Source organism: Rhinopithecus bieti, unplaced genomic scaffold (assembly GCF_001698545.2).
Source record: "Rhinopithecus bieti isolate Rb0 unplaced genomic scaffold, ASM169854v2 scaffold_32835, whole genome shotgun sequence".
In the NCBI taxonomy this organism is placed as follows: Eukaryota; Metazoa; Chordata; class Mammalia; order Primates; family Cercopithecidae; genus Rhinopithecus; species Rhinopithecus bieti.
In genome coordinates, this window is record NW_016814117.1 from 920,267 (window position 1) to 947,968 (window position 27,702).

Here is a 27,702-nt window from a genome sequence, read left to right on the forward strand (position 1 = left end):
CCTCCTTCCTTCCTTCCTTCCTTCCTTCCTTCCTTCCTTCCTTCCTTCCTTCCTTCTTCCTCTCTCCCTCCCTCCCTCCCTCCCTCTCTCTTTCTCTCTTTCTCTCTTTCTTTTCTTTCTTTTCTTGACTTGCTTTGTTGCCAGGCTAGAACGCAGCGGCCCAGCCATAACTCAGTGAAGTCCCGAACTCCTGGGCTCAAGTGCTTCTCCCCTCTCAGATGCACACTAACTACCATGCCTGGCTCATGAAGTTTTTTTTTTTTTTTTTTAAAGACAAAGTCTCACTGTGTCACCCAGGCTGGAGTGCAGTGGTACAATCTCAGCTCACTACAACCTTTGCCTCCTGGGTTCAAGTGATTCTCCCACCTCAGCCTCCTGAGTGGCTGGGATTACAGGTGCATGTCACCATGCCCAGCTAATTTTTTGTATTTTTAATAGAGACAGGGTTTTGCCGTGTTAGTCAAGCTGGTCTTGAACTCCTGGCATTTATAGTAGAGACATGGTTTCGCCATGTTTTTCAAGCTGGTCTTGAACTCCTGGCCTCAAGTAATCCACCCACCTTGGCTTCCCAAAGTGCTGGGATTATAGGCATGAGTCACTGTGCCATGCCTGGCTCATGAAATTCTTTAGGAAGACTTCTGGTTGGCTGTAATATACAGGGGAAATAGTAGTCTGATGAAGAAAGACAAGGCTGTTCTCACCTGAGCTCCTGGTCTTTCTGGACTCAAACAGTATCTCGCTTCTTTGGGAAGCTCACCTGAGGCCCTATCACCCTTGCTGTGGCTCCCAGGGCATCCTGGAATTTTCCTAACACAGAACTCTCCACATTATGTTGTAACTGCTAGTTGGCTTCTCTGTCTTTCCGTTTAGCTAAAGCTCTCTATGAGCAACAACTATGTCTTATTTACCTACCTAGGATGGTGCCTGGCACGTGGCAGGCACTCAATACATGTGTATTTAAGTTACAAAAAAAAAAAAAAAAAAACCTTTTTGTATGACGGAAAGACCTGGAAAATACCATGACATAGCATTAGGGTGCCTTAGCATACATAGGTTAACTCTCAATAAAATTAAAAACCACCAGAAATCCATTAATATTTACCATTTAACACTTAAATGCTTAAACATTATTCATGCTGGAACCTTTATTTTTAAAAAATATGTGGTATTAATTTTTGTATTTTATAAATGAAATAGTTCTTGGATTATGGTAGGCACTCAATAACAATTAGTAACTACTACTATGACAATAATGGTGTGTGTTCTTTTTGTGGATAAAATATGTGTGCTGAAATTTTAAAAGATATCAAAATAAAGTTGTCTTCTGATTAAGAAAGTCCTGCTAGGAAGAGCAGTAACTTGATGAATTCAGTGATTGTTCTTTAATTTTCATCTCTGGAAAATGCCAATTTTTCAGTTATGCTTCCATTATCTGGTTCTAGGTAACTGCCTGAAGTCAAACAAATTATTCACAAGATCTTACACTATATGTTCTTAAAAACAAAAACAAACAACAAACAGAAAAAGATTTAGTAGGTGGACATACCATAGGTGTATAATCCTCCCAGGAGCCAAGATAGCTAGGAAATGAATTGGTGGTCTATGACAAAGTGATAATTATATAAAGCTCTATTATGATTATTTGTTTCCTTCAATAGACTAAGTTTCTTAAGGATAAGAACAAACTTGTTTATCATTGCATAATTAGTATTGAATAGTTGCTAGCCCATTGTAAGCTCTTAATAATTGTTGAATGAGAGAGTAGCTTGGTGTGTATACGCTCTGAGTAAAGTAAGTCAGATTTAACGAAGGTTCTTCTGGCTCCCTAAATAATACAAGGTCCTACTGAGTGGGAACATCTATGTTCTTTGGTCTCTCTCTCTCTCTGTCTCTCTCTCTCTCTCTCTCTGTCTTTCTCTCGGCATAATCCTGGCAGATTTGTGCTCTTGCTTCTTGTTTCTCTAGATTCCAAGCAAATTGCAGATGTGCTGTTCATGTAGCTTTACTTCAGAGAACAAGATTACCATAAAGTGATTATTCTCAGGTTTACTAGTCCTAAGAACTTAGATTTTAGTGATTCCTAGGTAACTTCAGTAGCATCCCTACAAACTAAAGTTTGTGGAGGAGTGCCTTAACAGGTGAGGTCTCTTATTTTATCTTGGTAATGTTAATTGATTCAAGTACTTTCTAGGCACTGGAGATACAGGGAACCAAAACAGTTTCTGCCTCAAAGGAATTTGCATCCTAATTGGCAGAGAGTAAATGCGTGAGCAAACAGATCCTGTTGCCAGCTTGCTTGTCATTCAAGACAGCTGACTACAGTGTAGTTTAGGAAAATGGCTAGGGTTAGCAAATTACCAACAATTTTTAAAAAGTCAAATTTAAGGCTGGTATGGTGGCTCACACCTGTAATCCCAGCAATTTGCGAGGCTGAGGCAGGAGGATCACTTGAGCCCAGGAGTTTGAGACCAGCCTGGGCAATATGGTGAAACCCCATCACTACAAAAAAATACAACTAGCTGGGCATAGCTGTGTGCGCCTATAGTCCCAGACACTAGGGAGGCTGATGTGGGAGGATTGACTGAGGCTGCGAGTTTGGGCCCCACTGTACTCCAGCCTGGGCAACAAGAGAGACCTTGTTTCAAAAAAAAAAAAAAAAAAAAACCCAAAACGCTGCAACCTCTGCTTCCTGGGTTTAAACGAGCACTTTTGGCTAATTTTGTATTTTTTTTGTTTGTTTTGTAGATACAGGGTTTCACCATGTTGGCCAGGCTGGTCTCAAACTCCTGACCTCAAGTGATCCACCTGCCTCAGCCTTCCAAAGTGCTGGGGTTACAGGTGTGAACCGCCACACCCAGCCAAACAAAAGTATATAGTATATATATATAAAATATCTCTATATACAGATATTAAATATCAACTATATAGCATATATTTATATTTAAATATAATAACCATATTAAAATTTATATAAATATATATTTAAATAATAAGACGGGGTCTTGCTATGTTGCCCAGGCTGGTCTTGAACTCCTGGCCTCAAGCAATCCTCCCTCCTTGGCTTCCCAAATTACTGGGATTATAGGTGTGAGCCACCATGTAAGGACTGTTCATGGAAATTTAATAATGCTTATGGTATATTTAGCATCCAGTGCTTCCTGATTCTCTCATATGCTTTAAACATGCCCAATAAAGATTAATTAGGATGAGACAATTTAGGACTATGTTTTCTATTAAGAAATTTTTCTATATACTTAAGATATGATTTATTGTCATAGTTTTAGAGATCATATTTACTGAGGAAAAGTACTCAAATGTACTTTGTCAAAGTGACAAAGATATGACAGGTTTTGAAAATTATTTTGTCCTGTATTTCACATTTCCCCAAGAATATAGAATTTAAGGACAAAAGGTATGATTGCTTTGCCTGTTTTTATAGTAAAAAACTGTGTTGATTGTGTTGACTGTGTGTCAGGTAGTAATAAGTGCTTTGTTTTCAATTTTTCTTCTGTTTTAATGACAGCATTAGGAGGAGGTACCATTACTATCTTGTTTTTACACGTGGAAGATAAAGTTTAGAAGTTAGGGTTTGTGGCCAGGTGTGGTAGCTCATACCTGTAATCCTAGCACTTTGGGAGGATCGCTTGAGGCCAGGAGTTTGAGACCAGCCTGGATAACATAGTGAGACCCCGTCTTTACTTCTAGCTACTCGGGAGGCTGAAGTGGGAGGATGACTTGAGCCCAGAATTTAGAGGTTGCAGTGAGCCATGATAGCATCAGCTTGGGCAACAGAGCGAGACCTTGTCTCAAGAAAAAAAAAAGAAAAGAGAAGTTAGAGTTTGTTCAAGATCACATAATTAGGAAAGGACAGCATGAGTGTAGGCCTTCTAATTGCTGAAGCCTGCGCCCTAACCACAATGCTGCACTGCTCTACCAAGCTCAAACTGGACCTCTCTGCATGTCACAGCCTTATTCAGATAGGCTGACTTATCCTCAGATAAACACAACCATTCCTTACCTTTCAAAAGTCCTAATTTCTATAGCTTTCTAACCAGATGATTTCTCAGGTGTTCCATAAAAATCTGTCTTGTGGACGCTTTAAGCTTTTAAAAATGTTCTGTTTTCACTCTACACGTATTTAAAAGTGGTATTCTTGTCAGCAAAGCAAATGACACATTTGTAAAAAATTCCTTGGAGGACATGGATGTACAGAATAATTCAGGGAGATGTTGTGGTTTGAGCAGTTTATATAAATATTTTTTTCTTGCTAACAATGTAAAACATGTTGGTGTTTAGTTCTGCGTGGTGGTCCTCTCACTGGAAGCTACAGGTTACGGCAGTTTCACCTTCACTGGGGGTCTGCTGATGACCACGGCTCCGAGCACATAGTAGATGGAGTGAGCTATGCTGCAGAGGTAAGCCCTCAGATATATCTTTGTGATTCATGGTTTTCCTACATGGTGGGATTTAAGGGGTACAGAGACAACTTTACTGATTCCAAATAGATCCTGAGCCAATTAGGTATCTTAGTGTCTGAAATTGCTTTATTCATTCAACATGAGAGTTTATCAATATGAGAGCTTCAAATGTTGCCCTCCTAAGCCTTAAACCAACCCAGAGAGCTTAGGGTTATGTGTTCCCATTTTAGAAATGAGTAAACTGGTTGCTGGAGAGATTAAGTAATTTATCCAGCTAGGAAGCATTGAGACAAGTTTAAATCTAGATCTGTCTGATATCAAATTATGAAGTGTTTCTATCTACTGAAAGGCCAGTGAGTAGAGAGAGAAACATTTGTCTTATGTCCAAATGTGGTCATATTTCATCCAGATACAAATATCCACTAATATGTAAAGACCACATTAAATAAGTGATATTTAAATAGGTAAATGGCAAAGTTTCACTGAGGAAAAAAAAAAAAGACAAACTCTTCTGAACTCTACTTTATTTCTATAATTACAGGTATAAAAAATAAAATCTGTTAATTATTCAGCTTACTGGTAAATCATAACACAAGAAAGCATTTATTGAGTTGTTTCTACTCCTTTTTTCTTATAATTATAATATCACTAATAATACTCTGTGCAGGATCTGGATTTAAAACATACTCTTCTTTTTTAATCCTCTGGTTAAAGACACAGCATAATAAGCTTCGATTTATACTGATTAAATATTACTAACACCCAACTTTTTACCATGAGATAAATGATCTATATGGGACTCAATCAATACATATTCACGTGAAAAATAATTTAGTTTCTGAGTCGCCTGGCAAGACGAGCTAAGTTATCAGACAAGTGCAGGTTTTTCTTCATGTTTCATGGTTACTGGCTGTAGAGTTTAGATACCCGTACAGCCCGCTGGTTCAGGAAATCTGACAATCGAACTTTTTTTCCAGTTTCACTCTTCCGTTAACATAGTACCTCTGCGCTTTTAAGGTTTCATCCAAATGTTTGCTTTGCCACTAAATCACTTGTGTTAAGGCTAGTAGCTTAGGGTATGGACCCTGCTCTGTCCTCAGGGGTAGAGAAATAAGTATTATACAACTTTTTAATCGATGATGGACAACTTGTCAAGAAGGTGAAAGTGGGCTCCTGAGTTTGTTCTGGGTGTCTCAATTTGGATCATTTACCAAATAGTTTTCTGTTTTCTTTCTAAAGTTTTATGGTTCTGAATATAACATGGTTGTCGAAATGTCCACGGCACCCTCGGGCACTAATTACTGTTGCTTTGGATCACTGGTCTCTCATTTTCCTTAGCAACTCAGGAAATTGGGTCAAAATGCCTTTGTGTGGTTTACACCTTGTACTTTAATAACACTTGAAGTACTACATACTCAAGAAGCTTAGGTTTTCTGCCGCTGGGCAAGTGTTTCCTGAAAGGTCCTTCCTGAACATGTCAGGCCTTAGATTCCTTACCTGCATCAAGGGCCATTTTTGTAGATAAAGACTTTTTGTTGTTAGTGTTCTGCAATAAATCATTTATTTATTTTTTTATTTATTTAAGCAAAACCAGTGAAAGAAAGGAACAAAACCTTTGGTTCATATATGTTTATGAATGGAAAAATTTGTAATGCAAATTCACTTATTTCAAAAACTTAGGTACAACTTACACCATTACAGATTAATTCTTTTTCCCTCTTTTGTCTCACATGGAGACCTTTGGGAGCTCAATTCATGTTACGACACCTAAGTATGAGTCCTCCCAGGGATAAATATTACACAAATGGAAGCATCCTTGGAATTTTAAAGTATATTTTAAAGGGACATACACTTTTATGCATGCTTTAAACAAACACGTTTTTTTTTTTTTTTTTTTTGAGACAGAGTTTTGCTCTTGTTGCCCAGGCTAGAGTGCAATGGTGCGATCTCGGCTTACTGCAACCTCCGCCTCCTAGGTTCAAGTGCTTCTCCTGCCTCAGCCTCCTGAGTAGCTGGGATTACAGGCATGCACCACCATGCCTGACTAATTTTGTATTTTTATTAGAGACAGGGTTTCTGCATGTTGGTCAGGCTGGTCTCAAACTCCCAACCTCAGGTGATCTGTCTGCCTCAGACTCCCAAAGTGCTGGGATTACAGGTGTGAACCACCGCGCCCAGCCAGTATTTTTTTTTTTTTTTTTTTAATGAGAGAATCTAACAAAAAATCTATGACCAGCACCAGCATTTAAAGATAAAGCTTTGTGGATAAAGCTTGGAATAGATTTTCTGTTTTCTTTCTTTCTTTTTCTTTGAGATAGGCTCTTGATCTGTTGCCCAGGCTAGAATGCCATGGTACAAACATGGCTCACTGTAGCTTTGACCTCCTGGGTTCAAGGGATCCTCCCACCTTAGCCTCCAGAGCAACTGGGACCACAAGTGGGCACCACCACATCTAGCTAATTATTTTTTATTTTTTGTAGAGACAGAGTCTGGACATCTTGCCCAGGCTGGTCTGAAACTCCTGGGCTCAAGCAATCCTCCCTCCTTGGCTTCCCAAAGTGCTGGGATTACAGGCCTGAGCCACTGCACCCACCCTTGGAATTGTATACTGTTCTTTAATATGCATTCAAGGCTATTTCTTATTTCATTGGCTTATTATTCATTCATTCTTTCACTCAGTAAGAATTCATTGAGAATCAAACCCGCTCCTAATCTTTACACAGCTTACTGATGCTTACCCTGAAGGGAGTGCAGCCTCACACATATTTGAGGTCAGAAAATGCTGCCCTATGGGATGGGCATCCGTTTTAAGTTAAACCAGGTTTAACCTAAACCTAAACCTGGTTTAACTTAAAACCTGATGGATGAAGGGGAGGGAACCAGGTCAACTGGGGAGATAGCAGTGGTTTTGCATAAAATCATGTGTGAGGATGTGGGTTGGGAAGGAGGCTTACACATTTGAAAAACAGTATGGCCTTCAACAGTGTAGTTAGAGCATGGAGAATGAAGGGGAGAGTTGTCAGAGGCCAAGATGGAGAGGCTGGGAAGCGCCCAATCTAACTGAGGTACGTCCTGGTAAGGATTATGAAGGTGATTCTGAGTACAATGGGAAGCCACTGAATGGCTTTGAATTGGGAAGTGGTGATATTTGCATTTCAAAAATAATTTAACTATTGTTTGAGAATAGATTGGATGGAAGCAGGAGTGGCTAAGGGGAGCTTTGGAGGAAACTTTTGCGGAAAGTTCCAGGCAATAAATGAGAGTGCAGGTGGAAGCTGGCTGGCAGTGGCAACTTTAGTGGGATTTGTCGATTGGCGGGTTTGAGAATGAGGAAGGGCAGGATCCATGTTTCTGGGTTGAGATAGGAAATGCAGATAGAGAAAGTCTGGGTCAAACCTCAGAGTTGGTGGGGTAGGAGAGGTAGACAATAAACAAATAAATGGTGCATGGTAAGTTCTTTGATGGGAACAATACCGTGTGATCTAGTAGAGTGGTTGAGGGCTTAGGAAAAGCCTCTTTGAGGCGATACATGAATTGAGACTGAATGATAAGAAGAAAGCACTGTGAGAAAAATCTAGAGAGAGCTTTCCAGGAAGTGGGAGCAGCAAGCACAAGTGCTCTAAGGCAGGAGTGTGGCTGGCGTGTTCAAGAGGAGAAAGTCATTGGCCTATAGGATTGGAATTAATGAGAAAGGAACAGTTATGTGCTCTGTCCCAGAGAGGCAGGCAGGGACCACGCCACATCGGGTGCCTTTGGGCATGGTAAACAGTCTAAAGTTTATCTGTAACACAGTGGGAAGAAGACAATGGAAGGTTTTGATCAGGGGAATGACATGTTCTGCTTTATATTTTACAAAATATAACTAGCTGCTGGGTGGAGAGGAGGCTGTTGTCAGACAAATGTTGAAGTAGGGAGAAGAACTAGAAGGTTGTGGAAGTCATTCAAGTGAGCAGTGACAGTAAGTTGGACTATGGGAGTGGTGGAGACGAAGAGAGCTGGACAAATCTATGATGTTTGGGAGATAAAGTCAATAGGGTTTGCTGATGAAAAGGATGTCATGATTGAAGGAAGGAAAAAGAGGAGTTTAGAAACACTCTAAAGGTTTCGGTGTAAGCATATCGGAGGCTAGTGGTGCCATTTACTGAAATGTGCAAGTCTGGGAAGGAGCAGGATGCAGAGAGGAATTCACTCTCTGTTTTAGACAGGTTGTTTGAGATGCTTGTTAGGCATTCTACGCTCATGTTCAAGTAGGCTGTTGGATAAAAACTTCGGGTTTAAAAAGAAGTCAAGGCTGGAGATGGGGCATTTGGGAGTCCTTGCATTTGGTTTCACGTTCAAAAGAACCCCTTTGTGCTCAGCTCCATGATTCCAAGGAGTTGATTAGTTTTTCCAGCCACTTTTGTACTAAGTTCATGACCATCATCAAGTTATGTTCCCTTGTGAGCAAAAAGAAGAAGTGAAAGAAAGAAAAAAGACATTTAAAGTTGCAACATATACAACTTTAATTTTAGGGCTAATATGATGGTTTGTGATATTACAGAGAGATTAAAGCGATCTAAATCAAGAAACATTTTATCCCAAAAGTTAGGCATCTACAAAACTAGGCTAATTGTCCATTCTGTGTTTGGAACTTTATCTAATGAAAGTTTAGGCAGAATATGGCCGGGCGCGGTGGCTCAAGCCTGTAATCCCAGCACTTTGGGAGGCCGAGACAGGCAGATCACGAGGTCAGGAGATCAAGACCATCCTGGCTAACCCAGTGAAACCCCGTCTCTACTAAAATACAAAAAACTAGCCGGGCGAGGTGGCGGGCGCCTGTAGTCCCAGCTACTCGGGAGGCTGAGGCAGGAGAATGGCGTGAACCCGGGAGGCGGAGCTTGCAGTGAGCTGAGATCCGGCCACTGCACTCCAGCCCGGGTGACAGAGCAAGACTCCGTCTCAAAAAAAAAAAAAGAAAAAAAAAAAAAAAAAAAAAAAGTTTAGGCAGAATATATAGCAAGCATTTTAAATATGTAGTTAATAATAAAACTGATTTCAACATTCATCATGGATTTTTGGCATAGTATTTGGCAGTATATTTTGCATACCACTAATATGCATTTAAAACTGCTAAATTTTAATATTATTATCTAGAAATTAGTTGCCAGTAGGGAAGAATCTAATTTTCATTTTTGTAGTGGCTACAATTTCTTGTCATTCAGCTCAAATCACTGCTGTTGTCAATGTTAGTCAGGAAATGTGAGTTTGCTTTTTTTTTTTTTATGTTTTAATTCAAATATAAATGCTAATAGAAGTGGTATCAGTTTCTCTGGGAAGTTATTGCTGCCAGTTAAGTAAGATGTGTAGGAGAGAAAGAAAAAGATTTTCTTGGCCTAGTTTCCCATCATAGTTTAAATAGTTGTATTTTTAGCTAGCAGAAGGATGGTTATATATAGGATATATATGTGTCCATTCATCTCTCTTTAGTTACACATTCATATTTTAATCAGTTCTGGTTGTGACCCTAAAGAAGTCATTTTATATCTTCCTCTCTTTGGTCTCATCTCTTACTAAGAGAACTGGTGCACTGGCACGGAGCCACTTAAAACTATTTTAACATCCTTATCAGCCCTTCCCTGACAGTGAATGTCATCTGTCTCACGTGAGCCAAATGAATTCTGTTTCATCACCCAGTGTTTTCAGGTTTCTTTCCTCCCCCAACTATCTCACACCAACCTGGAACATGGCACTATAGGAATCTACTTTTATATTACTTGCCTGATATCGCACAGTCTTCCTTGATTGTTTGTGAATGGTACACTGTTTTATAGTTTTATAGTTGACTGTTTATGATAATTGTTATCTATTCATAAATTATCTCCTATAAATTGCCTGTAAGACATAGAGTTATATTTAAAGGATGGGATAAAAATGTATTTGAAAATGCTAAATCCTCTCTGTAACAGTCAGCTAGAAAGATGATTTGGGCATGAAGGCTCACAAAAGTATTTTCTTCCTGATAAACAAAAGGGATTCGTTACGAGATCTTGTCTGAAGTCAGTCCCTCATATCAGGTCCTTGGACATCATGGCTTGATCACCATTTATGATCGTAGCTAAATCTTTTGGGCATGTCGCATTGCCCTTTGGCTTCTGTCTCAGTTTGTCCTTTTGGGGAAGACTCCCCAAAAGTGATTTTCTCCTTTATCGTTATTCTGAAATTTTTCACACTGGTGGGTGTGTTAGAGATACTGTATTGCTTGCAATGGTAAAACATTTAGGATACCTTTAGGTGTTGCATAAGGCTGCTTGCATATGAGTAGAGTTGTGAGGTGGGTGAAGTCTGTTTTCCAGAGTTCCAGGCCCTCCACCTCCTTCCCTTCCCCATTGTCTATTTATCCCCCTCCTTAGTAGCACCAGCTACCCTCCCATTTTCCACCTCTTTTTCCCCCATTGAAACTTGCTTTCAGCAAAGTATCTAAACATATTCATAGAACATGGTAAGTGTATCAAAATGATAAGCATTTTTATGTGTGAGATGACAAATATGTTAATCAGTTTGACTTAATCATTCCACATTTATACACATATTAAAACATTACATTGTGCCCCATAAATGTAACACTTATGATTTGCCAAATAAAAATGCTCTTAATAATAAAAAAGTTTGAATGCTACTTAACATGATTACTCATAAGGAGACTTTGTGTTTTCAAGCCATAAAAAGTGTTAAAATGACAGGTAGTAAACATTTAACTGGGCAGTTTTAGAAGCAGCCTCACTGTCCTTGGTAGCGGGATTGTCCTGGAAAACCTACTATGTAGGAGGTTGACTTCTCCACCCACCTGTGAGCTCAGGGCCCTTCCATGGACTTTACTGCCAGCCAGGATCTAATCTGAGGCTGCTCCATTGCAGTCTCATCTGTGGAAGACATGGAGGAGCCTCCAGTTACTTGGGAACAATGACTGGAGTTTGTTAGAGCTGGAGAGGCTGTGAAGGATGTTCAAAGCTTTTTTTTTTTTTTTCTGAGATGAAGTCTTGCTCTGTCGCTCAGGCTGGAGTGCAGTGGCGCAATCTCAGCTCACTGCAACATCCACCTCCTGGGTTCAAGCAATTCTCCTGCCTCAGCCTCCCGAGTAGCTGGGACTATAGTCATGCACTACCATATCCAGCTAGGATGCTCGAGGCATTCTATATAGTCTTTAATATAGTGCACCACAGGCTAGTTAAGTGACTGTGATCCTTCACTTCATGAACTTTCACTTTTGGACAAAAATAAATAAGAGGATTCTGTCCAAGATTCTTGTGGTAAATACATTATACATAAGTGTACAGCACTAGAAAATTTGTAAATGTTTTATTTGCATTTATGTTTTTCAGGATGTCTAACAAAACATTCCTACTATGTTGTGTATCTCCCTTTCAGCTCCATGTTGTTCACTGGAATTCAGACAAATACCCCAGCTTTGTTGAGGCAGCTCATGAACCAGATGGACTGGCTGTCTTGGGAGTGTTTTTACAGGTGAGAATCTACTGATTTCATTTTAAATGATCAGCTTTGTTGAAGAAAGAGCTTCAGTCACGAAGTAGACATTTAACCATCTTGTTTAATAGTGAACTCAATTTAGGTGTAGCATTTTCCTTTTGCAATGAATATTTAAAAATTATATATTCATTTAGGAGCATTGTCTTATAAGTCTTCTTATTGTCCATTGGTCATTTTTATGTGAATAACAATAGCAGCATCAACATCAAGAATAGCAGCAGAAATAACAACTGAGATATTGGAAGAAAACATTTATTCTGGGCTCTTCCTAATTGTATACTATTTAGGACAGAATAAAGTTCAAGCTCCTGATTCTTCAAACACTGGTCTCACCACAATGACATATTGTCCCAATGTGCTCACTGGTTTTTTAAAAAAATTTATTGTATTTCCTTTAATCTAATATTCACATGTGGTTAGACAATTATTGTCATCATACCTGGGAACAGGTTGGGCTTCTCACCTCCCTCTGCCTCCACATTCTTGTAGGCGTGCCCCTTTGTCACACCCCATACTCTCCATGTGTTGTAACTCATGAACAGGGAATACCATGGATGGCAACAGTTTCTTGCCTTTGGACACCAAGTAGGGGTGGTTGCGGCAGGATCCAGGTGCTTTAAAACCTTCAGGTAGATTCAGAACACCTGTAATAATGAAAAGAGGATCCTTTATGAATCTATAATTTATGATGAGTTTGCTTATGATGATATATTCTCTTGATTTGGGACCTCAAATCATTTTAGGCTGCAAATGTGAGATGTTTGCATCTAGTATTTTGATGCCACCATTGTCCGTTTGAATTGAGGGGCTGTCACATCTAGCTAAGTAGTGCAGGTTATTTGTTAGACTGTCTTATACAAAGTTTCTCTCAAGTTAACCTACATCTTAAACACTGATAAAACTGAACAAATATTAAGCTGTTACTATTAGTTTTGGGACTAAGCTGCAAGTTCAGTACAGGAACCCTGTAATATTATCTTGTTCAGATCCTTCTGGCATGATAAGACCGGCAGATAAAAGAGAAGCTTTGTTATAGAACAATCACTGTATGTTATGTGCTGGCTGAGGTTTTTTAAAAAATAATTTTAAAGTAGCGGGTGAAATTGAGTGATTCAGACCTGATCTGCTACAGTAACCATTTCTTTTGAAATTTTATGTTTTTAGATTGGTGAACCTAATTCCCAACTGCAAAAGATTACTGACATTTTGGATTCCATTAAAGAAAAGGTAAAATGAATTACTATTTGTTAATAATTAACGTATTTTTTGTTCTCTCCCACATTTTCTTATCTTCCTTTAAAGACTTAGACATCTGCTGCCTGCTTTGAAGTTTGCAACATACTTGATAAAAAAAAAAAGCAGAAGTAACCTATTATCACTTATCTTTTGAATGTAAAGGTCTTAAATTACCTAAAATCAACATGAATACATATACTTATGCATAATTAGTCTCTGGTATTATATTACAGAGTAAGCCTTTAATTGTAACACATTTAAGGGACCCACTTATATTAAAACAAACTTTATGCTTCTTAAATAAATCTATATGATATGTTACTTTATCTAAAAGTTTTAAGATGAAGATAGATGCTTTTTAAAAGATACTAAAAGAAGATATTAGATAACTCTGGATGCAGATATTCTATATTTATGGAATTATAATGGATGTGCATGGATGTATGTTTTTTGAGGTCTATGTAAAGCTATCCCATTGTAATTTGTGGGAATTCTTTTTGTTCCCCCAGGGTAAACAAACTCGATTCACAAATTTTGACCCATTATCTCTGCTTCCACCATCCTGGGACTACTGGACATATCCTGGTTCTCTTACAGTTCCACCTCTTCTTGAGAGTGTCACATGGATTGTTTTAAAGCAACCGATAAACGTCAGCTCTCAACAGGTACATAATCTCTTCCAGGTTGATAAAGGAATACAAAGGAAAGTGGGCTTTTTTTTTTTTTTTTTTCCAACCCCGCCCTTAATTTCTGCTGTGTTTTGAAGTCTGTGTTTTCTCTTTATTCATCAGATGCGTGATTGGGCTAGATGAGATCTGTGTCCCTTTCATATTTGACCTTCTGTGATGAGACGATTTATTTGCCACTTCTTAGAAATATACATAGCGACACTGATGAAAGTGAAGCATCATTTTGAGTACTATAATAATTTGCTTTTGTTTTGTTGCTGTTTGATATGGGGATATAAACAGGCCGAGATACAAACAAAAAAATCAGAGACAGGCTTATAGAAGGTGACATTTTTCTTTCTGACCTTAGTCTCCACACCTGCTTCTACAAATTTCCAAGTGAAACTTGAGGACAGTGATTCGTGCAGTGCCTTAAGAAATGTGTGCCTGCTAAGTGTAAGAAGTCGTTGTTTTGTACACTTAAAAATTAGTTAAGTGGGTAGGCTGGGCACAGTGGATCCTGCCTGTAATCTCAGCACTTTGGGAGGCTGAGATGGGTGGATCGCTTGAGCCCTGGAGTTTGAGACCAGCCTGGGCAACATGTTAAAACCCTGTCTCTACAAAAAATACAAAAATTAGCCAGGTGTGGTGGTGTGTGCCTGTAGTCCCAGCTACTCGAGGGGTTGAGGTAGGAGGATTGCTTGAACCCAAGAGGCAGATACTGCAGTGAGTCACGATCATGCCGCTGCATTCCAGAGCAAGACTTTTGTCTCAAAATTTCTTTTGTTAAGAGGGTAGATCTCATTTAAGTGTTCTTACTATACTGTAAGAAGAGAAAAGAGAGAGAAAGGGGAGGGGAGTGAGAGGGAGAGGAGGAAATGTTGATCTTTTGGCATTTGTTGACAAAAACCTTTGTTGGGCTGTCTGAGGGGCTTAATGCTTAAAACATTTGTAGAGAGGCTGTGGGAAGGCTCTTTTTGTGTAGACATCTAGTCACTCATTCTTCTGTTAAATGCTTATGGAGCTTCCCCTGTAGGCCAAGAGTCTGCTAGACTCAGGATATCCAGTTTGTCACCCAGGCTGGTGTGGAGTGGATGCAACCATACCTCACTCCAACCTTGAACTCCTGGGCTCAAGCCATTCGTCTTCCTGCCTCAGCCTCCCATGTAGCTGGAACTACAGTGGCATGCCACCATGCCTGGCTTATTATTTTGAAAAATTTTGTGTAGACAGGGTCTTGCGTTACTTCCCTGGCTGGTCTTGAAGTGATCCACTTCTGGTCTCAAATGATCCTTCTGCTTCGGCCTCCGGAAGTGCTAGGATTACAGGCATGAGCCACTGTGCCCAGCCAGGATATCCAGTCTTTAATGTTCAAAAACTGCGCTTGGAGCGCTGAACCATGGGGCTGGCCAATCTGATGGGTGGATGCTGTGTGTTCTTGGATGCTGTGGTTCTTTGTTGGTTTTGTTTTTGTTGTTCTTTTTGAATTAGGTGCAATAACTTATCATGAACATAGTCTACTAATTTTTTTTTTTTTTTTTTTTGAGACGGAGTCTCACTCTGTTGCCCAGGCTGGAGTGCAGTGGCGTGATCTCGGCTCACTGCAAGCTCCGCCTCCTGGGTTCACGACATTCTCCTGCCTCAGCTTCCCGAGTAGCTGGGACTACAGGCGCCCACCACAGCGCCCGGCTAATTTTTTGTATTTTAAGTAGAGACGGGGTTTCATCATGTTAGCCAGGATGGTCTCGATCTCCTGACCTTGTGATCCGCCCACCTCAGCCTCCCAAAGTGCTGGGATTACAGACGTGATAGTCTAGTAATTTTTGCAGCTAATAAAGTACACATGTACTGGGCTTGCCCACCTGCCTACCTCTTTATTTTTCCTCCTACTGATACCAGAGCTGGCCCACCTTTACCGAGATCATTTCAGGCAGCATTTCCCCTTGGAGCATTGAACACATCCTTCTTTCTGTTGGGTGTTTCTCCTTGTTGACCTTGTCTTTAGGATTAAAGGCAAATAATAACCTAGTGTGTATACTTTTTAAAACATTTTACAAAGGTCTGTGTAGAAATCCAGAGCTTGACTGACATGAAAACTCCTGTGAATTTTTCTATCATTGTATCATGAGAAAAATGACCTGTTACTGATTCAGAGTCCTTAATAAGGGAATTCATTTTTCTCCCTGTCACATGCTAAATGGTTTGCTTTTATATTTCTTTATTAAATTTGAACTGAATGATATTAAGAATGAATAAACTATAACATCAAGGTGGTTAATAAGGTAATCATGCTTTCCATCATATTTCAAGGACACTGTTATTTCTTAAAGCCACTTGGAAAATAACTTTTTGTTTAGTTTTATTTTTTGCTTTCAATCCACCAGTGATCTGGAGGAGAATATATCAAAATATATAGTTTAGTTCCTTAAAAATAATAAAGTTAACCTTATTAAAAATATCTACCTGAAAGTTTAGAAATTATGACTACCTAGCTGTGGATTCACTACTTTGTCTTATTTGAGGCTCAATGGATTACTATTATTAATGTGGTTTTTATGCAGAACAGTATATAAAATAATAGCTGTGTTTTAGAGCTCTGAAGTGATTGTTAATTCACTTTGGAGCATTCACATAAATCTCCTCTAGTAGGAACACTTTCACATATTTTAGTTTTTAACCAAATTGACAAAGTTATTTGAGTAGCAATTCAATTTGCTAAAATCTGATATTGTGGTGGTTTTAAAAGTTAAAGAATAAAGCAAAAGAAAAAAAGTTCAGTCCCAGTCTAACCATGAAAAAATATCAGGCAAATCCAGTCAGGGGACATTCTATAAAATAGTCAGTATTCTCAAGGTCATTAAAACTGCCAAGGTCATCAAAAACAAGGTAAGTCTGAGACACTGTCACAATCAAGAAATGCCCAAGGAGATATGAATACTAAGTGTAGTGTTGTCCAGATTTTTTCCTCCACAGTTTCCTGTCAAGTTACAGTTTGACCTAAGGGGCAAATCAGATGTTTTCATTTTCTTTTCTTGATTTAAGTCCATTTTCCTCTCTCAGAGTCACTCATTGAGGACTAAATTCTTAACTGCCATGCCAGTGAGCAGATAAATGTACTATTTTCTGATCCTTTTGAAGACAAATCTGTCATTTTCTCTGGAGGGCCAACTTCTCTTGCCAAGTCTCTTTGGGTTATCTTAAATCATCAATATTGGGTTACTTAGCTGAAATTCAATATGCAAAATACTTGGCTTTGTTTCTACTCTCCTTTTAAAGAAAAATAACTCTTTTTTATTATGATATTATTTGCATGCAGTGAAACTCATGAATTTTAAGTGTGTGGTTGCTGATTTTGGTAACTGTATATAGACATGCTACAACTACTGCAATCAAGATGTAGTTCTCAACCACCACTGTGGCTCACACCACTAATCCTAGCATTTTGGGAGGCCAAGGCGGGCGAATCTCCTAAGGCCTGGAGTTCGAGACCAGCCTGGTCAATATGGTAAAACCCTATCTCTACTAAAAATACAAAAATTAGCCATGTGTGGTGGTGCACGCCTATAATCCCAGCTACTCAGGAGGCTGAGGCAGGAGAATCGCTTGAACCTGGGAGGCAAGGTTGCAGTGAGCCCAGATTGCGCCACTGCACTCCAGCCTGGGTGACAGAGCAAGACTCCATCTCAAAATAAATAAATAAAAGATAGAGATCTCAGCCAAAAATTTTCTGGTGCTCTCTTGCAGTCCTTCACCTTCTTCACTATAGTCCTAGGCAACAACTGATGTGCTGTCGCTAGAATTTTACTTTTTCTAGAATTTTATTTAAATGAGTCATACAGTTGATTTTTGTGTTTGAATTCTTTTACTGGTATAATCTTTTCAAGATTCATCCATTTTATTTTATTTTATTTTATTTTATTTTATTTTATTTTATTTTATTTTATTTTATTTTTTTCCCTGAGACAGAGTCTGGCCCTGTTGCCCAGGCTGGAGTGGAGTGGTGTGATATTGGCTCACTGCAACCTCCACCTCCCAGATTCATGTGATTCTGCTGTCTCAGCCTCCTGAGTAACTGGAACTACAGGCACTCACCACCACACCCAGCCAATTTTTGTATTTTTAGTAGAGATGGGGTTTCACAATGTTGGCCGGGCTAGTCTTGAACTCCTGGCCTCAAGTGATCTACCCATCTTGGCCTCCCAAAGTGTTGGGATTATAGGTGTGACCCATGCATGGTACCTGACCCATTTCATTAATTTTTATTACTGTGTAATATTCCATGGTATGGATATATTATATTTTAAAAATATATTTCACAGTTGATGGACATTTGGTTTGCTTTTAATTTTAGGTCATTATGAATAATGGCAATCCATATACAGATATTAGGAGTAATTTGCACACTTTTGTGTGCACACATTTTTATGTGTCTTGTGTCAATACCTAGGACTGGAATTACTAGGTCATGTTTGTTTAATTTTGTAAAGTACTATTACATTGTTTTCTTTTCTTTTTTTTTTTTTTCTGAAGGAGTCTTGCTTTGTTGCCCAGGCTGGAGTGCAGTGGTGTGATCTTGGTTCACTGCAACCACCACCTCCCAGGTTCAAGCAATTCTCCTGCCTCAGCCTCCTGAGTAGCTGTGATTACAGGCACTCGCCACCACACCCAGCTAATTTTTGTATTTTTAGTAGAGGCAGTGTTTCACCATGTTAGCCAGGCTGGTCTCGAACTCCTGACCTCAAGTGATTTGCCCGCCTCAGCCTCCCAAAGTGCTGGGATTACAGGCATGAGCCACTGTGCCCGGCTGAGTAAAGTACTACTATATTGTTTTCTAAAGTGGCTGTGTCATATTAAATTCCCACTAGCAATGTATGAGATTTCTGGTTGCTTCATACCCCTGCAAGCATTTGGCATTGTCAGTTTTTCTAACTTTAGGTATTCTAGTGGGTATGTGTGATTTTAATTTGCATTTATCTAACGACCACTGATTTTGAAAATTTTTTATATGCTTAATGGCTAAGTATGTATTTCCTTTTGTTAAGTATCTGTTCAAATCATCTGTCCATTTTTACATTGAGTTGTTTGCAAGAGTCCTTTATATAGTCTGGATAACAGCTCTTTCTCAGGCTGGGCGCAGTGGCTCAGCCCTGTAATCCCAGTGAAAGATTCTCTCGAGGGCCTGAAAGTTTAAAGGAATGAATAACTCCTACCTCCTCAGGCCCGGTCCCAAGGTGCAAGGGCATTTGCACCAGCAGCATGCATCAGCAAGATACCAGAAGCAGGAATAGAGCTGGCTGGAAGACACATACCCCCTGAAGACCGAGAGGGAGGCCATCTGGGTACTACGTAGCAGTTATTCCAGACTGGGACACTTCCTGTTTACAGAGGACTATAAAACCCCTGCCCCGTCCTCACTTGGGGCTGAAGCCATAGGCCTCAACCTGTCTGCACCCGGGGATGTAAGGCTCTTGTATTGGTTTGAACCCCGAGAGCAGGCCAATAGACAACACGAGGCAGTGTGGAGCAACACGCTGTTTTAATGAGCGCCTGGGTGCAGACGGGCTGAGGCCTAAAATGGCGTCAGTCCCAAGTGAGGACAGGGCAGGCAGGGGGTTTTATAGTGTCCTGTAAACAGGAAGTATCTCAGTCTGATGTAACTGCTATGTGGTACCCGGACGGCCTCTCTCTTGGTCTTCAGGGGATATGTGTCTTCCAGCCAGCTCTCTTCCTGCTTCTGCTATCTTGCTGACACATGCTGCTGGCGTCAGTGGCCTTGTGCCTTGGGACTCAGCCTGAGGAGGGAGGAGTTATTCACCCCCTGCCCAGCTTTCAGGTCCCCGGGAGAATCTTTCATTCCTGTCTGTTTGGTTATAGAAAAGGGAAAAGGGATGACTTTCTCAATAACTACTTGAGTGACATGGGGGGGCGTGGGCACCTTGGAAAAAGAAAAACTTAATTTGGGGGTATTCTTGAGAGACGAGTTGGTATCCATTGTGTCGTTGTAGCAGGAGCATCGTCTGGATTGTCCTGGAGGCTAACTGTAGTTTCAACAAGAGTTTTAATGGCTTTTATTATTAGTGGGATAACACAGGGGAGAAACAGGAGGCTCCCAATGATGAAGATTACTGTCCCTACCAGTGTTTTAAATCCTCCTAAATTAGAGAACCACCCTCCTAGAAGGTTTGTTGGGTCCCATCCCTTCCAGGTTTGGACTGATACATGGGCTTCTTTTCTGATGTTTGAAGCGATTTCTAGAACTGCTTTTCCATGATTGTCTATGTTAAGACAGCAATTATAGATATTAAACTTACCATACATCCCACCCTCTTCTGCTAATAAGTAGTCTAGTGCTAGCCTGCTTCTGCTATCTTGCTGACACACACTGCTGGAGCAAGTAGCCTTGCGCCTTGGGACTGGGCCTGAGGAGGGAGGAATTATTCATTCCCTTAAGCTTTCAGGCCCTGGGGAGAATCTTTCTTCCAGCACTTTGAAAGGCTGAGGCGGGAGGATCACTTGAGACCAGGAGTTCAAGACCAGCCTGGCCAACATGGCAAAACCCTGTCTCCACTTAAAAAAAAAAAAAATTGGCGTGGTAGCGCCTGCCTGTAACCCCAGCTACTGCGGAGGCTGAGGCATGAGAATTGCTTGAACCCAGGTGGTGGAGGTTGCAGTCAGTCGAGATTATGCCACTGCAATCCAGCCTGGGTGACAGAGCAAGACTCTGTCTTAAAAAAAAAGAAAAAAAAAGTGAATCCTTGGACCTTATTAGAAATTCCAATTCACAGGTTTGGGGTAGGGTCCAGGGATCTGAATTTTAAGAATTAACTCAAAATATTTTCATTCAGATGCTTTGGGACCACCCCTCCCAAAACTGGCTTAGAGTGAGACATGCATGTGGATATAATAGATCCATCTAGGAAGGTTAGTTAGAACTGGGTGGTCAAGGGGCTTGGAAGTCATGCTGACACGTTTGTTTTGGGTACCTATAAAAATGTTAGAAATGTGGCGTGTTATAGGGATGTATTTGGAAATGTTTACACTAAAATGATATGATGTGTGGAATTTGCTTAAAAATAGCCTAGTTTGGGTAGGATGGCAAATGCAAAGAGAGCTTTGGTGGGAGAATGGATGGAAAAATTGGCTGTGTGTTGATGATTGTTGAAGCTAAGTCATGGATTCCTGGTGATTTATGATGTTGCTTTTTCTACCTTTGTGTCCTTTTGAATATTTACATAATAAAATGTAAATTAAAAGGATAGGGGAAAATGGGGAAACAGAAAACAAGTTTCTCTGTGGTTTGTGCATGGCTTGTCAAGATGGCTTCTTTACTGAAACTTCTCAGCTACCCCTCAAGTTTCTCATCTGTAAAATGGAATAATTATATATTATTGATAGGGATATTTTAGAGATTAACTGAGGTAATGTAAAGCACTTAACACAGTGCCTAGTCCATCATTTTCCATAACAGAACTTATTTTTATTATTACTCAATTTTGGCAGGCAGTCGAGTGCTATCAAAGAGGTTTGAGCATAAGAGTGACATAAAGCTGTTTACAGAACCATAGCAGAAGAGTATTTCAGCTTATTGGAGTTGCTACACAATGAAATTAGAATTTCAGTATTAGAGTCAAGGAAACCAGCAAAACAGGTCATACCTGCTTCAGCCTCAAGGCTGAACTGGGAACATTTCTACCGGGAACCTGTAGGTACTGAGTCAGCCTTAGTGACAGAGGGGCAGCTTTGCTGCCTGCCTGGATAAAGCCTGGAACCACGTAAAGGGATAAGACCGGTGGGAACCAGCCAGGGATGTGCATTTTAAGGCCAGGGCAGTAGTGGAGGACACCTAGAGTTAAGAGAAGCAAATCTGAATGGGGACTGGCAAATACGGGTTTACCTAGCTGGGCCAAATGACTGTGAGACCCAGTTATAAGGGGAAGGGGTTTGGCGAGACATCAGAACAGGTCTAGGAACTCTTACCAAAATACACAGGCTGGTCAGAGAAGGAGCTGAAGTCGGATCCAATTCTAGACTGGTGAGCTGAAAGTGCTGCTGGGGCAGGGAGCCATGATCAACTTCCAGAGGGATTGAACAGGGGCAGGAGCTGGGGTTGTGGGAGAAAAATAAAGCCAACGTCTTCGGAGAAGTTAGCGGTATCACTGTGGAGGCAGGTTGCTTGATGAAGCCTGTGGACCCATGCTTTAATTCAGGACTCAGAATTCCTGCACAGCCACCTGGAATGACCACTCCAGACAGACCTGGATTGTCATGATCTGCAGAAGACTAGGTGTCTTTCCTGTGGTCTCAGAGGTTAGCCTCTGCTATTAGCCTCTGCTACTTGACCAGAGATTCTCTTAAGCCTCGTGTGGTTTTAGCTATAATGATCTGGTCTAATGAAACATGAATAATAGTATGTTGTAAACATTTTTCTCCTTCCCATATCTGTACTTAAAAAAAAAAACAAAAAACAAAAAAACAAAACCTCAAAATGGCTGGGTGTGGTGGCTCCTGCCTGTAATCCCAGTACTTTGGGAGGCTGAGGAGGGCAGATCATGAGATCAAGAAATCGAGACCATCCTGGCCAACGTGGTGAAACCCCATCTCCACTAAAACTACAAAAATTAGCTAGGCGTGGTGGCATGTGCCTGTAGTCCCGGCTACATGGGAGGCTGAGGCAGGAGAATTGCCTGAACCTGGGAGGCGGAGGTTGCAGTGAGCTGAGATTGTGCCATTGCACTCCAGCCTGGGCGACAGAGCAAGACTCTGTCTCAAAAAACAAGCAAACAAATAAAACCCTCAAAATACCACATGTGGAAAACATGGTTGCTTGTATATATGATGGTTGATCCTATTGCCATAGAGCATAGTTATAAACTGTTGCCTGTTTCTTATAAAGGACCTCCCTCCCCTCTGCCCCCCATCCTGGTTAGTACTGTATAAGAAACATTTTAGGCATCAGGTATTTGATGAAAACCTAAAGGATGTGTCCTAGTCTGAATTTGCTTGACTCTGAGATTAGATGGTTAACAAAGTTTAAAGAATGTAGGTTCTCATTCCTAATTTGTCTTCATCAAAATAAAACAAACACCAAAGATTTACTTTATTAATTGACAATATAATTTTGGTGCATATTTTTGAGAAGATAAAATTAGTTTTAATTTTCCAACTTCACTTTAGGCCTGTACTAAATTTTAATAAATGATATTAAACCACCAAGGAATTGTTAAAATTTATAAAACATATTTATAATAGAAAAGTTTTCAGCAATAAAAAATAGTGATGTAGGTTGATATTTATTGTTATGCAAAGATGGCTAGGATATATACTAAGTGAAAAAAATTAGGTTTCAAAACAGCATATATAGTTGAGTTCATTTTGTCATAAAATGTGTGTGTGTGTGTTTGTAGATTGAAAACATTGAAAACGTTCTCTGATTTCTAGATATTTACTCTTTAAACCACACTCTAGGTGTTTCCTCTTGTTACTTTGATCATCAACTTAAAAATGCTTATACATTTAATTTTGGAACCTGTAGGTATTTGTAGAGCAATGAGAATTTAGCAAAAGAGTTTCTTTATTGTATACGACGTGTAACAGAAAAATTTCATTGCAATATTTTTTGTTCCTGGTTATAAATATATCTTAATTCTTTATGCAGGGTAATTCATTAATATTGGTGGGAATTTCTATGCTGAAGCTAACTCTTTTCTTCTTCTACAGCTGGCCAAATTCCGCAGTCTCCTGTGCACAGCGGAGGGTGAAGCAGCAGCTTTTCTGGTGAGCAATCACCGCCCACCACAGCCTCTGAAGGGCCGCAAAGTGAGAGCCTCTTTCCGTTAAAATTGTCACCAATTAACTCCCCAAACATGGCTGTGGAGAGACAATGAAACAAAACAAAACACAACACAAAAGTCTCTGCCAACAACTCCTTTGTAGAATTCTAATTTATAGGAACCATTTTACTATGAGCTTCAGTGTCACAAAGAACACCAGATCTCTCTCTCTCTCTCTCTTTGTAATTTTTTTAGTGATAGAGTCTCACTCTGTCACCCAGGCTGGAGTGCAGTGTTACCATCTTGGCTAATTGCAGCCTAAAACTGCTGGACTCAAGTGACCCTCCCACCTCAGCCTCCAGAGTATGAACCTGGCTAATTTTTTTTAATTTTTTTTTTTAGAAATGGGGTCTTGCTATGTTGCCCAGGCTGGTCTCAAACTCCTGGCCTCAAGTGAGCCTCCTGCCTTGGCCTCTCAAAGTGCTAGGATTTCAGGCCTGGGCCATCAAGCCCAGCTGGCTTAGATCTCTTTACTAACTTACTGTCTCATATTTGCACTCATGGATATTCACAGTAAGCATTGTTTGACATATATTAAAACCCATGAAATATGTCTACTTCAACCTGTGTGAAAATATGGTTAACATTGCAGACTTCAGAATGTATTAAAAATTACCTTGCCATAGAGACTGAATTAGTCACAGCTTTCAGTGATGTTAGGTGGAAACTTATATCTCAAATGGTAGGATTGTGATACTTTTTTTGAAACAAGTGATTTTGCTTAATATTTTGTTGTTATTCCAATTCATAAAAAGTAGATTATGTTTTCTTATAAGGATAATTTTTGCAGTGATTATGTTGCTAACTCTCATTGCATGATACCTTTAATAAAATGCACAATATAAGAGTTAAGGGCAATGGGATAAAGCTACTTAATGTGTCTCCTCCACTGATCAAAAATATTCCTTATAGTCTTGGTGAGGAATTCCTCAGGGTATAAATGGCTATTTACACTGTAATGAATTATACCATATATAATATTCACTCAGTAATGTTAATAATGAACTAGCTAATAGTTGACAAAATGCAATGCCTGCCAGTTTATGACATTAACATGGTTTGAAACTAACATATAACATAGTACCAGTGCAGTCACAACTGCCCTCAGGCATGATGAACACGTTGCCCATTTTTGCCTGGTGTTTTGGCAGCAAAGCAGGATGCAATCTTGTGTGGGTCATTATTCTGTCAATTTGTGGAAAAAATTACTTCAGTCTCATATAAATATATAATGGGTCCATAAGCCCTTCAACCCGTTTCCATGGCAAAACTCACTTTTCCTTTTATGCATGTCTCTCTGTCTCTTAATTTTGTCAGGTGGAGCTTGATCTTAATTTTAACCTATTATCTTTTTTTTGTTTGTTTTTGGTGGGGGATAAGAGTAGTGTTTCTTTTGCTTTTTCTGGTACAAACGGAGGGACACTAAGCATTAACTTAATAACTACATTTAAGACTTGAACACATGCTATACTTTTGTCATCTTCTAACATAAGTTTACCTGAGTTCCCTTGATTTTGATGATTTGTTTCTTATATCTCTCTTTCTCTGGATGTAGTTTTTTTTTTTTTTTTTTTTTTTTTTTTTTTTTTTTTTTTTTTTTTACTGAGTCTTACTCTGTCACCGAGGCTGGAGTACAGTGGCATGACCTTGGCTCACTGCAACCTCCACCTCCCGGGTTCAAATAATTCTCCTGCCTCAGCCTCTTTAGTGGGTGGGATGACAGGCGCATGCCACCACACCTGGCTAATTTTTGTATTTTTAGTAGAGATGGGGTTTTGCAGTGTTGGCCAGGTTGGTCTCAACCTCCTGACCTCAAGTGATCTGCCTGCCTCGGCCTCTTAAATTGCTGGAATTACAAGCGTGAGCCACCACACCTGGCTTGAATGTAGATTTTAATAATTGACCTTATCCTGCAATGTTGATAGAGTGACTGAATATCAGTAAATTGTGTAACAGTGATGGATACTGTTACATAAGGTGAGCTCCAGAAGAGTGAAGCTAATACGTTGGTCAATGTTCTTTTCCCCTCGGTATCTAGTTTAAGGCTTTTAGAAGATTGATCTGTAGCAATTATTTAATGAATCAAATATTTTTAAAAATTTTATTTACTGTCTTTGGTAATTATCTCTCTGCTTGAAATCAAATGTACTGTAAGTTAATATAACAAGTAAAATACATTATCTTTTGAAAATAGTTTCTTTTTAAAGGAATACTAATTAATTGTAACTTATAAAACTGAAAGTTCTAATGGTTTCTAAAAGCCAGTGTTGAGTGGAAAAGTGTTTCTTTAGTTTGGAAAGACCTGTGAAGTATCCCAGTCAGAGAAAGAACCTGTTTTCTCGAAGAATGTAAGTTGCTATATCTGGAGGGGCATGTAGGACAGGGGTTCTAATTACTGTCTGTGAGAGTTACTACTTTGTAACTTAGGTTTCTGCTGCAATGTTGTGTTGGTTCTGTATTATAAATAGCACCTTAATAGACCAAAAATATTTATACAGCACTGATTTCCTTGAATATTGTGTGTTAACTGATACTCCTAGAGGCAAAAGGTTTAAATGTGTGTTAAAATGGTTATATTGCTACCTTTTAAACAAATTAAAAGTTGTAAATACTAGTGTAGATCTTTTTTGTTTACCACAGCAAATATTGATTTTATGATTGTTAAGCATTTCATATTTTAGTTTAAATTGGATTCAACCACAATAAAGAAAATGAGACAAGCTTTCATTTTCACAAACTTGGCTTTATTATTAACCACTCAATCCATTCAAGAATAACTTGTCTATTTAGTTTTCATGTTTCCTTCATGTGTCTTTCAATTACCCGAGACTGGGTAATTTATAAAGAAAAGAAGGTTTAATGGACTCACAGTTCCACATGGTTGGAGAGACCTCACAATCATGGCAGAAGGCAAAAGGCACATCTTACATAGTGGCAGGCAAGAGAGAGAATGAAAATCAAGCAAAAGCGGTTTCCCCTTATAAAACCATCAGACCTCCTGAGACTTATTCACTACCATGAGAACAGTATGGGGGAAGCCACCCTCATGATTCAATTACCTCCCATTGGGTCTCTCCCATAACATATGGGAATTATGGGAGCTACAATTCAAGATGAGATTTGGGTGGGGACACAGCCAAACTATATCAGATGGTGTCTGCTAGATGTCTTTGTTGTAAAGTTATTATGTCCTTTGTAAATATTTGTTGGGAAGGGATTCTTTTAAGAGTATGTAAATATTCTGTTCCTCATTAAACCTGTAATTTATTCATTTACTTCCAGCATAGATTTAGAGATGCCTGTGTTATTTAATAGGCTGTAATCTGTTATTATCATTGTTTATTCTGATGCTCAAATTTTTTGTTTTGCCCAGCAGGAGCACCTTCAAGCTGACTTGTGTGTCCTTTTGTCATGTCCCATGTACTTACTTTCTGGCAGCTATCCTATGTTCCTGGCTCATTTTATACTTTTCTTTCCCCAGCTGTAGAACCAAGGAGCCCTGATTTCTTTTAGTAGAAGATAGTATTGAGAAAACCAAGATTTGGGTGAGCTCATTGCTATTGGAATGTTGCTACTCTGAGGCCCTCTTGATAAACAGTGGTTGAGAATGTATATGCACAGATAAACATCTACTTGTCTATACTTATTTACGTTAAAACATGATTTCACACTCATATCTCCAATTCTAATCCAGCACTACAGTGTTCATTCTAGTTTTCTCCATTTCTATATTTGTAATTTCCTTCTCCAACAGTGAGAAACCTGGTTTCCATTATCCCCAACATAGTTTCTGATTTGGCTCATTCTTCTGTGTGTAGGAAATACCCCATTACTACTGCACCTCTCACCCTCACACCACAGATGCCTGTCTCACTCAGCTTGGGTTCTGGCATCCTGGGCTAGGCTGCATTGTCCCTCCTGTCATCATGCAGTGTCCACCTTGCTTGGCTCTATCTTATAGACACTGGACTAAATTTTCGGGAAGGGAACAGAAAGGAAGGGGAGGAGAGGGGAGGGGGAGGACAG

At 39.6% G+C, this 27,702-nt stretch overlaps 1 protein-coding gene across 1 annotated transcript in view; it reads left to right on the forward strand.

Moving 5' to 3' along the window:
- CA13 (carbonic anhydrase 13) overlaps positions 1-26,401 on the forward strand; it is a 36,704-nt gene extending 10,303 nt beyond the window's left edge. The window contains exons 3-7 of the mRNA XM_017849874.1: positions 4,297-4,415; positions 11,823-11,918; positions 13,107-13,169; positions 13,688-13,843; positions 23,564-26,401. Of these exons, the coding sequence (XP_017705363.1) occupies positions 4,297-4,415; positions 11,823-11,918; positions 13,107-13,169; positions 13,688-13,843; positions 23,564-23,683 (554 nt within the window). The 3' untranslated portion in view covers positions 23,684-26,401. The remainder of the gene's footprint in view (positions 1-4,296; positions 4,416-11,822; positions 11,919-13,106; positions 13,170-13,687; positions 13,844-23,563) is intronic.
- The last annotated feature ends 1,301 nt before the right edge of the window (positions 26,402-27,702 follow it).